Raw genomic sequence first — 13,738 nt, 5'->3', positions numbered from 1 at the left:
GTCTGTGTGAGTGTGTGTGTCTGTGTGAGTGTGTGTGTCTGTGAGTGAGTGTGTGTGTCTGTGTGAGTGTGTGTGTCTGTGTGAGTGTGTATGTCTGTGTGAGTGTGTATGTCTGTGTGAGTGTGTATGTCTGTGTGAGTGTGTGTGTCTGTGTGTGTGTATGTCTGTGTGAATGTGTATGTCTGTGTGAATGTGTGAGTGTGTATGTCTGTGTGAATGTGTATGTCTGTGTGAATGTGTATGTGTGTATGTCTGTGTGAATGTGTATGTCTGTGTGAATGTGTATGTGTGTATGTCTGTGTGAATGTGTGTGTGTGTGTGTGTGTGTGTGTGTGTGTGTGAGAGAGAGTGGACGTTTGTGTCTGTGTGAGTGTGTCTGCATGAATGTGTGTGTGAGAGAGACAGAAAGTGTGTGTGTGTGTGTGTGTGTGTGTGTGTCTACAGTGCAGCACAGTACAGGCCCTTCGGCCCACGACGTTGTGCCGATCTATTATCCTACTCTGAGATCAAACTAATCTCGGGGAAATTTTCGCTGGGCAAGAAGTTTACACAAAGCGAGCTAGATCTAAGCAGCCTTTGTTTATGACATAGGTTTAAAAGGATCTCTGAACAACCTTTGGCAGTGACAGAATCTTCTGCATATGACTAGGAGAATGAATTGCCCCAGAAATAATGGCAATGGTAGAACATTCCTACTGCAAACTGAGCTACAGAACGCATCTCCTAATTCTGGTTCAGTTCCACACACCAGAATTGTTAAAGGGAATCACCCTTGAATGCCAGCACTGTTTGCATTCTGATTTGGTGTTCAGCTGCTTGTTTTGATGTGCTTAAAAGAGCAGAGCCGCGAACCTGGATCTTACAAAATAAGTAATTCACCTCCGACTCCCCGCATAACCTTGGCCAGTGACTTGATTTGCGAATGAGCATTTTCAGGCTTGAAACCGTTAAGAAGTAGGAACAGGAGGAGTCTGTTCGCAGCTCAAGCCTGCTTTGCCATTCAATAGGATCATGGCTGATCCAACATTCTGCCCATCCACTTTCCTCCCCTTTGCCTGACTGATCAAGAATCTATCTCAGCCTCAAATATACACAAGGACTCTGCCCCTGCAGCTCTCTGTGACAAGGAGTTCCAAAGACTCAGATCCTCTGAGAGAAGAAATTCCTCCTCATTTGGTGCCACTTTATTCTGAGACTTTATTCCCCTCTCATCCCAGACTCTCCCGCGAGGGGAAACATCCTCTCAACATTTACCCTGACAAGCCCCTTAGGAATCTGATACATTTCAGTGCGATCACATCTCATTCCTCCAAACTGCACTGAGTAACTTCCCAAACTCTTTAACCTTTCCTCATTAGATAATCCCTTCATTACCAAAGGGTCATCGTAGTGAACTTTGTCTGAACTGCCCTGAAATAAGTGATATCTTTCCTTAAATAAGGAACCCAAACTGCTCAAATTCTCCAGATGTGGTCTCACCAGCCTCTTGTCCAGTTACAGTAAGACTTCCCTACTCTTATACTCCAACCCCCTTGAAATAAGGCCCAACATTTCATTATTACCTGTGTGCTAGCTTTCTGTGCACAATGCACAAGTCCCTCCCCCTATATCCCTTGGTGTTGCAGCTTTCTGCAGTTTCTCTCCATTTAAATAATACTGTCAGAATTGAAGCTGACCAGAATTAAAGTGGGGAGAGACATATGACAGGCAGCTCAAGTAACATCGTACGGAGACAAGATTGTCCTCCCTAATGCTAAACGCCATCACCATATCCGACTAGTAGCTGGCTACAAATAGGCCACCCCATTGAAAAATACCTCTGGAAATGAACTAAGCATGAGGCTCGTACTCTAACTGTCTCAGCTACGCTGGATGCTAAATCCCTGACCCAGAGTCTGGTTTGCCTGCAGCATTACTAGCAAAAAATTCTGGGTGATAAATTCAATCTGTTGGCTCAATACAGCCACGCTGTAGCTCAGAGCCAGCTTGGTTAGCTTACACTGGGAACTGTCTGGAGGCAAGACATTAATTGCAATGTCATGGAAACATCTGCGATGGAAGTGACCACATCTTTGACCCTGAAAGCCACAAATCCATCAGTGGGATTGGGCACCATGGATTATATAATGTGCATGGAATGAGGATTGCGATTCACTCATTTGATCCTAAAGTCAAACCTGGCATTCTAAATGCATCACTTGCCCACAAATATAAACTTGCTTAAAGTGTGCAGGCCATCCCAATGGGCTATTAGGACAATGTGATACACTGTTCAGAGTTGTTGAGGCTCATTCCTATTGAGACAGCTGTCAGTACAATACAGAACATGGCAGCTATGTTATTAGCCAGTTCCACAGGACACCATGGCGAAAACAGCATTGTCCTGAGCCTGAATTACTCTCAGTTGCAATCTGCCGGTTTCCCCAGCCAGAAACGCGGGACAACTCATACCCGTTAAGGGAATGGCAACAGAGAAAGGTGAAGATTCGAGTGAGTCGACAGCAAACATGCTTGGGTCAGAAGCGTCTGCAGACTCTGAAACGACAACTGTTTGGATCGCTAGGTCCGACGCCCCGCCCCGTTTCTAAGCAAACTTCAACACTGACTGTCCTGATGCATTTGGATGTGGTCACACTTGGCAGGCAGTTCATCTCCATCACCGCACAGTGTTAGACAGGACATGTCGCCTCACGGGGTCGAGTGATTCAGAGCATGCAACTACAAACTCAGGGCCCCACACTACTGGAGGAACTGGGTGCATGTGCAAAAAATGTTCAGCAAGTTTCATAGCCATGCTTACTGTGGTGGAGAGGGGTACAAGAGGCCATGTTCAAGAGATGTGTCTGGGTGTCTTTCTAAGGCTTTTCGAAGCTCATCTTTGCTGACACTTGCAGGGTAAGTGTCATGCAGCAGCCTGAGACATCAATCCTGGATGCACGCTCGATCAGGGCTTTCTGCAGTTCTTAAAAATGTGAATCATAATCGCGGCCAGCAAAGGGCCCAGTTGGCTCTTCCACGTGTGACATTTCCGATCAAAGTCAATTCGCAGTGGGACGTTTTGGCATCTTTCAAACCAACAAAACCAGGAGGAAGGGGCACACGTTCTGTGCCCACAACTCCCAGATCCAACTGCAGAAAGCCCCGCGTGTTTTTTTTTTTTGGGATCTATTTCTCCGGATTTGGACATGCTACGTTAGCCGTTAAACTCTTCAAATCAAGGAATTAAAGCATAGCCAGGAAAGAAAGAGAGAGATGAAGCAGCAGCAGCACAAAAGATTATGAGTGATTTGGCATATAACATATATACCTCAGTGGTCCTATTCACCATCACCTACGATAGCACATCAGGCAGAGAAAGAGAAGGAAAGAGAAATGAAGGATTAGTTCACCGACTTTGGGGTGGTTTGTAAAGCCCTGGGATGACAAAAAATGAAAAGGAAGCAGTGATCCAAGCAAAAATGGGAAGAACAGGCGGCAACACAATAAAGGAAGGAGAGGAGGGAGAAAATTTTAAAAATGGCTGAATGGGAAGCAGCCTGAAAGGGGTAGAGGTTCCTCGCACACCGTACTTTACATTGTCTGCACTACTCTCTCAAATGAAAATATTCGAAGACAAGTTTTTTTTTGGGGCGTGATTAAGCGAAACGATCACAGATTCCTGTAAAACAAAGAGTTTGAGAATGTTTATTGACCCTCACTATAGGGTTGCCAACTCTGGTTGGACATATTCCTGGAGACGCAATCACCTGCCTCTCCCAAAGGATCCCCCCAACAGTTCCTGTCTGACATCACTAAACATAGTCACCTTGACAAGAACAATGCTTTCCCAGTGCCAATTGGAAACGGTGCAGACCATTTCGTTAGTCAATTAGGTGGATGGAATTCTGCAATAAACAAATTATTCAATGACCTGATGAGTTATTCCTGGGTCACTCACAGCAGCAGAATTCCTGAACTCTCCAGTTCAGTCCTGGAGGATTGGCAACCCAACCTGCAGGGGACCCAACGACCAAGGAAAAAGAAAAATCACAAAAGAAACAAAACCTTTTCTCGTGCTTGCAGTGGTACCTCTGAATGAGCTTCCCCAGTGGACAATGCAAACATGAGAGGGTCAGGGGCTAGAGAAGGAACTTAGGGGTTACAGACAGGGTCACAGGTTACAGGGAAGGTCACGGGGTACACCTTAGGTCATGCGTTACAGAGGGGGTCAGGGGCTACAAACAGGGTCAAAGGCTACAGAGAAGGTCATGTGTTACACACAAGGTCATGGGTTACAGAGAGGGGCACGGGTTACAGAGAGGGGCACGGGTTACAGAGAGGGGCACGGGTTACAGAGAGGGTCATGGGTTACAGAGAGGGTCAGGGGTTGCAGAGAGGGCAACAGGTTACAGAGAGGGTCAGGGGTTACACAGAGGGTCAGGGGTTACAGAGAGGGTCAGGGGGTTACAGCGTGGGGTGGCGGGCATGTGGGATTGGAATTTAAAACAAACTGAATTACTGGGGAGAAGGTGGTGGTAGCTATTAGATTTAAAAACTGACAAGTCCCCAGAACCGGATGGTGTGTGTCCTCAGGTCTGGCTGCAGTCACACTAATGGCATTGGTTATAATCTTTAAACATGCAGTAAATTCTGCAGGGGTCCACCTGCCTGGGAAAGTAGCTACTTTATTGAAGGAAGGAGGAAGACAGAAAACTAAAAGCTCTTAGCTGGTTAGCCTAACATCTGTCATAGGGAGTTTACTGGAATCCATTATTTAAGAGGTTATGTCTACATAGTTAAAAACAAAAATCATAATATGATGAAGCAGAATCGGTATAGCTTTGCGAAAGGGATAACTAATATATTAGCAAGTTTTTTTCGAGGGAGTGACAGGCCGGGTAGATGAAGAGAAACCTGTTGATGTGGTGGATCTGAATTTCCAAAAGACTTTTGATCAGGTGCCACCTCAAAGATTATTTTGGAAAATAAAGGCTCACGGTGTGGGGAGTTAATATATTGACACGCATAAAGTTTGGTTAGCAACTGGAGGCAGAGAGTTTGGAATAAAATCGTCTTTGAAGAGCTTGAAACCTGTAACTAGTGGAGTGCCACAGGGATCAGTGCTGGGGCCTCACCTATTTACAATCTATTTCAACAACTTGGCTCACAAAACCGAATGGACGGCAGCTAAACTTGCTGACATTACAAAGAAAGATAGGGAAGTAGGTTATCAAGAGGAGGTGGAAAGGATAAAGGCAGGTTGAGTGAGTGGGCAAACATTTGGCAGATGCAGCATCATGTGGGAAAATGAGGAAGAATTGAAGAATAGGCTGGAGAGTTTCAGCTATGAAGGGGGATTGGGCAGGCTGGGGTTGTTTTCCTTAGGTCAGAGGTGACTGACTGGGAACATGACAGAGATGTATAAAATGATGAGGGACTTACGTAGGGTAGGCAGGAAGAAACCTTTCCCCTTGATGCAGGGATGAACGACCCAGGAGGCACAGATTTAAGGTAAGGGGCAGAAGGTTTAGAGGAAATGTGATGAGAAAGGTTTTCACCCAGAGAGTGGTGGGAATCTGGAACTCACTGCCTGGAAGAGTGGTAGAGGCAGAAACGTTCATCACATTTAAGAAATATTTAGTTTTTTTTTATTCGTTCATGGGACGAGGGCATCACTGACTAGGCCAACATTAATTACCCATTTCAGAGGGCAGGTAAGAGTCAACCATATTGCTCTGCGTCTGGAGTCACATGTAGGTCAGATCAGGTAAGGACGGCAGTTTCCTTCCCCTAAACAACATTAGTGAACCAGATGGGATTTTACAACAATCGACAATGGATTCATGGTCTTCATTAGGTCCTTAATGCCGGATTTCTAGTGAATTCAAATTCACCATCTGCTGTGGCAGGATTTGAACTTAGGTTCCCAGAACATTACCTGAGTCTCTGGATTGACAGTCCAACAATAATAAAACTAGGCCTTCACCTCCCCACGTGCACTTGCGATGCCAAGGTAAACAAGGCCAAGTACTGGAAAATGGGATTTGAATAGTTAGGTGGTTATTTTTGACTGTCATTGATGTAATGGGCCAAAGGTCTTTTCTCTGTGCTGTGGACATCAATGCTCTAAAAGCAGCGTCTGATTTAAATGTAGAGAGATTGCTGATCTCGGGGGGACATTGGGATTTGGGTGTTCTGGTGCATTAAGTACAAAACATCAGTATAGACAGGGAGGGATGAGAAAGGCAAGTGGAATGCTGGCCCACATTGCTGGGAGAATGCAGCATAAAAACAGGGAAGTTTTACTTCGGCTGTACAGAAACTCGGTGAGACCACTTCTGGAATATTATGTACAGCTTCTGTCTCCTTACTTTTGGGAAAAAAAGATATACAATTGTGTTAGAGGCAGTTCAGAGAAGGTTCATTTGATTAATTCCTGGTATAGATTTTCTGGAAATAGGCCGAAGAGGTTGACCCTTTGGGGTTTAGAAGAATGTTGGGTGAGATCTTAATGAAACATGGAAGATCCTCAGGGGACTTAACATGGTGGAAACTGAGAGGATGAGGTTTGTAAATGAGGCTGGAACTAGAGAACAAAAACAGAAATCACCAGAAAAGCTCAGCAGGTCCCCCAGCATCTGTGGAGAGAAAGCAAAGTTAACGTTTCAGGTCGCGCGACCCTTCCTCAGGACTGATGGTAGCTGGGAAAGTGCCGGTTTACATGCAGAATCAGGGAACATGGCTTCTAAGACGGAGGTGAGGCGAATTTTTTTTTCCTCTCTGGAAGGGTCATTCGTCTGTGGAATTCTCCTCCCCAAACGGCAGTGGAGGCGAAGGGCATTGAGTACATTCAAGGCTGCGCTTTTAGATTTTGGATTGACAAAGCAGTTGGGGGTTGAGGGGGAGAGAGGGTGCAGATCGGAAAATGGAGCAGAGGCCCACCCACCAGATTAGCCATGACCTTAGTGAATGGCAGAGCAGGCTCAAAGGACCCGAATGACCTACTCCTGCTCCTAAGTATTCCATTCCTGTGGGTTAGGGGAGTTCAGATTACACGTCAGACACAGAGAGAGAGAGAGAGAGAGAGAGAGAGAGAAAGCGGCAGGCATGGCTTACCTTGGACTCCACGTCTGCGTTGTGGTCATTCTGTAGGAGCAGTGCAGCAGCTTTGGTGTCGTCCTTGCGGGCAGCAATGTGCAGGGCTGGCAGGCGCACCTTGCCCTTCGTGTCGTTCTCCAGCAGCAGTGAGACCACCTGGTCGTGACCCTGCTGCAGTGCCACAGCCAACGGCGTGAAGCCATCCTGCGAAAGGGGTGGGGGTTGCGGGGAGAGAGACAGAGAGATAGCAACGGGCACAGTTACACCCCTGTTCAGAGCGTAGGCATTTCCCTCAGCCAGAAAATGGCGGCAGCGCAGCACACACTTAGTGCCCTTGGCAGCAGGGAAGCTGGAGAAATGCACAAGGCGTGAGATAACCGCAAGGTTATGCCAATAGGGTTCAGCTGGAGGAGGGAGGCAAAGGCTTGCGTTGAGCATCAATGCCAATCCAGATCAAAATAAAAGCCGAAAGAACTGCGGACGCCATAAAGAAGCTGCTGGAAAAGCTCAGCAGGTCTGGCAACATCTGTGAAGAAAACATCAGAGTTAATGTTTCGGGTCCGGTGACCCGCAAGTTCTGAGGAAGGGTCACCGGACCCGAAACGTTAACTCTGATTGTTTCATCACAGATGCTGCCAGACCTGCTGAGCTTTTCCAGCAACTTCTGTTTTTGTTACCAATCCAGACCTGTTGGTACCAATGTACATTTAACAACTGCCCATCTAGCTACACTTTTCACCTCAGTTTGTGACAAAGAGACACCCCACACCCAGACTCTGACCTCTGGGGGCCTAAGAGACCCATTTCCCTGAAGGATAAAGAATTTACAACTTTCACCTTAGCAACAGCATTTAATTCTGTTTTCCTTTAAAGGGTCACACTAACATGTACTGTTGCATCTTGTAGTACATGTGTTAATGTTAAATTCCATGTTCCTGCAGCATTAGATTGATTGGACTGCTCTTCCAAAGAACCAGTAGAGACATGATAAGCTGAATGGTGATCTTCTCTGCTATATGATCCGAGAATGATACATTGAGTTACTTATAATTGCACATCTCAAGCTATCTGGTTTGGGTTTTAATTCACCAATTCCATTCCATAATATTCATCTGGATAAGGACTCCATGAATTAAAGGGGTGATGTCAATTGAGAGTCTTGGCAGGAACCAGAGCTGACAGACAGAACAGGATTCAATCTCCAATGAGGCAGAACATAGCCTGACATTCCAGTGCAATACTGAGGGAACACTGCTGTCTAATCCACTTCTGCTGGACAGAAGCGATCCTATGCTACCAGCTCAATTACAAGCTGGAGAGCTCTCTCTGGATTTCTGGTCAAAACCAAGTCTTTAACCAACATCAGTGAAACTGGTGGTCTGTCCTCTTATTGCTGTTTCTGGGAGATTCTTAATGTGTACAATTATGAATAGAGAGGTACTAATACCTTGGCTCATCAAATTAAAAACATTGTGCCTGATCAATCAAAACAAATACTAATGAGGAAGCTGTTACAGGCTGCATGTCACATATTCCTATGTTTTCAAATAACACTGCAAAGTAACACAGCTGTACAGACCATGGTTGAATGAATGGAGACATCAACTCACCTCTGTCGCAATGCTCTGACTTGCACCATTGTCTAGAAGAAACTTAACAACTTCCAGATGATTCTCCTGTGCGGCCATGTATAGAGGTGTGAAGCCATTCTGCAAAAGAAAATGCATCTTCGTCGTACTTGGGGGGAGAAGCCGTCACTTTTGGTCAGTCTTTGAGAGTTTTGGCACAGCCATTTGAGGCAGGCGCGGTGGCTCAGTGGTTAGCGCTGCTGCCTCACAGCGCCAGAGACCCAGGTCTGATCTCACCCTTGGGCAACTGTCTGTGTGCACATTCTCCCCGTGTCCTCGTGGGTTTCCTCCGGGTGCTCCGGTTTCCTCCCACAGTCCAAAGATGTGCAGGTTAGGGTGGACTGGCCATGGGAAACGTGGGGTTGCGGGATGTGGTAGGGAGGGTTGGGTCTGGGTGGGTTGCTCTTTGGAGGGTCGGTGTGGACATGATGGGCCAAACGGCCTCCTCCCGCACTTTAGGGGCTCTAATATTCGAGCGGCTCCCTTCCCCTGAAAGAGGTATTCGGCCCCAAGGGTGGCTGGCTTGTTCTCGCTACAACATGCTGATTGTCTGACTGCATTTCCCAACAGTGTGTGTGTTTATGACATTTGCAATTCCTCGTATTCTGAGCTTCCTGGGTTCTGAACTCATCAAGCAGCGAAGAGAATGTCAGGGAGGAACTGCCTAATTGATAAAGTGGAGGGGACCTGACTGGCTGACCTGCCAACCCTGTGAGAAGGTTTGAGTGTCCTTTATGCTTTACCTTAGCTTCTCTGTCCAGGGAACACAGGATGCAGAATTTCAAACATACAAGAGCGTTAAAAGACACTAACACTGCAGAAATCCAGACACCCACCTTAGAGGAGGCAGCTAAGAAAATGACTCTCAGCATCTTTTGCCCGATAAAGGGGGATGACACCATGCCACCCACCCCACTCAGTTCACCACCCCCCTTCCCGGCCTGAGTCTTCAGTGTGAAACCGTGGATTGACTGGACTACGATAACAGCGTTGGATCCAATATGCACTCTATGCCCTTTCTTCCTGCCGCTTTCTCCTGCTCCAACTGGCACTGGGACCCATTCCAGACGGCAGCAGGATACAAGTGGGTGAGTGGGCCTTCTTAATTCACCGCCCCCTCCCCTTGGTGCCCACCCACTTGACCAAACCACTTCCCAGGCCCAGTCTCCACCAGGCAGGAGCTTATAAATGTCGTTGTCACTGTGTGTGAAGCGAACGGAAGCAACAACTCGAGCTTTTATTTGCAGAGTTTGAAAATAAAGACTACCCCTGATAATACCAGTGCGTGTCCCAGGAAGATGGTGCCTACGCTGTTGCCCTGGAAACCAGCTCAAATCCAGTGCTGACTGCCCCTGATCTCCATTCCATGCCAACATCCAGGGAACTTGGTGCCAAACTCTCCGATGAGCATTTGCATCACTGAGCACTCTTTAGGTGAAGATAGACAGAAGGACTGTGGAGGAAGTAAGGCCACAGAGCCCTTAATAGGCAAATGCCAGAACCCCTACACAGTGTGGATACAGGCCATTCAGCCCATCGAGTCCACACTGACCCTCCAAAGTGCATCCCACCAGACCCACGCTCCTACCCTATCCCTGTAACCCTGCATTTTACCATGGCTAACCCACCTAGCCTGCACATCTCTGAACACTACGGGTAATTTAGCATGGCCAATCCACCTAACCTACATATCTTTGGACTGTGGAAGGAAACCCATGTAGACACGGGAAGAATGTGCGAACTCCACACATACAGTCATCTGAGGGTGGAAGTGAACCTGGTCCAGGGCACTGTGAGGCAGCAGTTCTAACCACTGAGCCACTGTGCCACCCTTAATATTGCAAGTGCCCATTACCCCTCTGCATCGCAACTGTTTCCAGCATGTGTTTGGGAGGAGGGTTGGCCATTTTAACTCAGACAAGAGATCATTTGAAGTACAGCATTTTTAATAACAAAAACAATTGGGAAATAATGCCCTGTTAAAATGATCAAATCTAACCACAACGATGTGATTCATTCACATTAGGTGGCTTTCTCTTTCATAATATCAGGACAATTGATGTAAAAGTAAATCCTTGTCATGTTTTAAACTATTAATACATCTGTGACCTTCACAGTGGGAAAGGCATTCTATTCAGGGCTAAGCTGGAACCTTAATAACAACCTCTTCATGTGAGCTGAATGGGTCTGCTGATACACTTCACCTCATTTTTATCATGAAGCTGACTCCTGGTTAATGGGAAGTGAATCACCTGATTGTGCAGGGAAGGTGCCCTATTCCATCAAACACATCTTTAACCTTCTTGACAATCAAACCCCATTGGCTTTGAAGCCAAATCGTGGAGCTGAGCTGTCCTGTTAAACATTCTAGGCACATAACGATGCAGTTCGTGACACACAGGTAAACTGATGTGGAGATCAAGGGTCAGAGATTCCTTCAGTGTCTTTTTTTTTCAAATGGGAAGGTAATCCACAACTGCAAAGCAAGTTAGATTTTACAGACAACATTTCCAGGACCCAATGCGTCCACACCAGCCATTAAAAGGTCACAAAAATTAAATAAATAATTAATTTGATAACTTTTAATTAAATAAAAATTTTCAAAAACTCAAGTATTGTTTCTCGGTAAAGTAACTAGTTTTTACAGCCACTTGGCTTTTTTTTAAACTTTCTACCAAATATTTTCCTGTTGCTCCGATATGTCCCATAATCAGAGACATTACATCTCTAACTCTCCAATATGTTCAAGCTATGCTGGAGGCTATTCAGCCTTCCAATACCCGAACCACGACTCAACTGGATCATGGATTAGAGCCAATGATCCACAATCTGATCTGAGTGCGCACACACTGGGGAGTGGGCTCAAGATATACTGAGGAATGGGCTGTGTATATACACACTGAGGGGTGGGCTGTATATACACTGAGGAGTGGGCTGTATATACACTGAGGGGTGGGCTGTATATATACACACTGAGGGGGTCTGTATATATACACACTGAGGAATAGACTGTATATATACACACTAAGGGCTGGGTTGCATACACACTGAGGAATGGGCTGTATACACACTGAGGAATGGGCTGTATACGCACTGAGGAGTGGGCTGTATACGCACTGAGGAGTGGGCTGTGTATGCACTGAGGAGTGGGCTGTATACACACTGAGGAGTGGGCTGTGTACACACTGAGGGGTGGGCTGTATACACACTGAGGAGTGGGCTGTATACGCACTGAGGAGTGGGCTGTGTATGCACTGAGGGGTGGGCTGTATACACACTGAGGAGTGGGCTGTGTACACACTGAGGGGTGGGCTGTATACACACATGCACTAATCGCCTTAAGGGGTCCTTTTCTGGTTTGCAAAATGTAATGTATGACAGTTGTGCCGGGACCTATGCTGGGACCTCAATGATTTACAATTTCTATAAACGACTTGGATAAAGGGACCAAGAGCTCTCCGAATGCAGGAATCAGAAAACATTGGTATGAAAGTATCGCAAGTAGGTTGGATAGCAAATAGAGTCTTACTGTTTACTGTGAATGGAATTAAATACAAAATTAATTAGTTATACAGGACATTGGTAAGGCCACATCTGGAGTACTGTCTGGGTCACCCAGTTTAAGGAAGGATGTCAATATTTTGGAATCAGTTTAAAGAAGATTTGATCCACTTTTTCCTGGAATGGACAGGTTGCCTTATGAAGAAAGGTTGGGCAGGCTAGGCTTGTATCTGCTGGAATTGCAAAGAGTAAGATGCAACGATTAAGATATATAGGATCCCAAGTGGTCTTCACAGAGTGGATGTAGAAAGGATGTTTCCTTCAATGGGAGAATCTGGAACTAGGTGTCACTGCTTAAAAGTATGGGTCAGCCATTTGGGAGTGAGAAAGCTGAAATGTTTTATCTCAGAGGGTCCTGAGTCTTTGGAAAATGTTTCCCCAAAAGAAGACGGGAAGCAATATTCTTGAATATTTTTCAGGGAGATGCAGATGGACTCTTGACAAACAAAGCGGGGGGGTGTCTTATTGAATGGCAGAGCAGGCTCGAGGGGCTGAATGGCCTCCTCTTGGTCCTGATTGATAGGTTTGTGTGGGAAATACTTCAATAATTGCTCATCATCTCGCTCTTTAGGCCAGGCACTCATGAAATGATTGCGCCTAGAGAGTACCACTCCCTTACACATTCCTTCACCTATTTCTCTGTGTAAAGTCATTCGCAGGTAACTCAGTGGCTAAAAACTAATCAGGCAATCTTCAGAGAATGCCACATGTGCAAGAGCACACGACTTAAAAAATTTCTAATATTGTACAGGTTATTGTATTAACATCAGCCACAGTTAGAGGTGCCACTCCCTTCCTTGAGCCAAGCCAGAAGTCACATGATACCAGGTTTGTTTGAAATCACGAGCTTTCTAAGCACTGCTCCTTTACCAGGTGATTTTTCAGGCTCTGGAGCCCAGAGCAGTGAAATGGAGTAAGTGAACTTTGTCTTAAATAAGGAAATAAAAATTTCTTTTTCTTCTCTTTATTACATTATCATGGAAGGACTGTTATTCTGAACTTTTTATTTCTTTATTTTTCTAATGTTCTTCCTTAAGAATGTGTACTTACGATTCTATACCTAGATACCTTTGTACCTAAGATGGCACTGTAAGTGGTGACTTGTAAACCTTTCACTGTGAGTATACATGACAACAAAGCTAATTCAATTTAACATTGGTTTGAAATAACGTCAAAAGCAGCCAGTCCCATCATGTGAAGAAAACATTTGCTATCCTTATCTTCAATTTTCTCGCTTTCAGCCAAATGTGTAATCTTTATCGGTACTAATACCGGATTGCGGGAAAAACATGTGGTTTTAGGTTGGCTGTATGGAGTTGTGAGATTCAGCCTCACTTTACTGATCCATGTTAAAATGTACGAGGCTCTGGCTTATAAACACTGCATGAATTTAATTCAAGAGATAACAAGGCATACAGCTGGATGAACACAGCAGGCCAAGCAGCAACATAGGAGCAGGAAGGCTGATGTTT

The 13,738-nt window shown here is 45.7% G+C and overlaps 1 protein-coding gene across 1 annotated transcript in view; it reads right to left on the bottom strand.

Moving 5' to 3' along the window:
• Positions 1 to 13,738, bottom strand: part of ank3b (ankyrin 3b) — a 345,654-nt gene that overhangs the window by 176,399 nt on the left and 155,517 nt on the right. The window contains 3 exon segments of the mRNA XM_048609156.1: positions 3,308 to 3,331; positions 7,096 to 7,281; positions 8,688 to 8,786. Of these exon segments, the coding sequence (XP_048465113.1) occupies positions 3,308 to 3,331; positions 7,096 to 7,281; positions 8,688 to 8,786 (309 nt within the window).

This window comes from Rhincodon typus, chromosome 20, assembly GCF_021869965.1.
Source record: "Rhincodon typus isolate 14 chromosome 20, sRhiTyp1.1, whole genome shotgun sequence".
Lineage (NCBI taxonomy): Eukaryota > Metazoa > Chordata > Chondrichthyes > Orectolobiformes > Rhincodontidae > Rhincodon > Rhincodon typus.
Note: the sequence above shows the minus strand (reverse complement) of the source record. Positions and strands in the feature narration are given on the sequence as shown.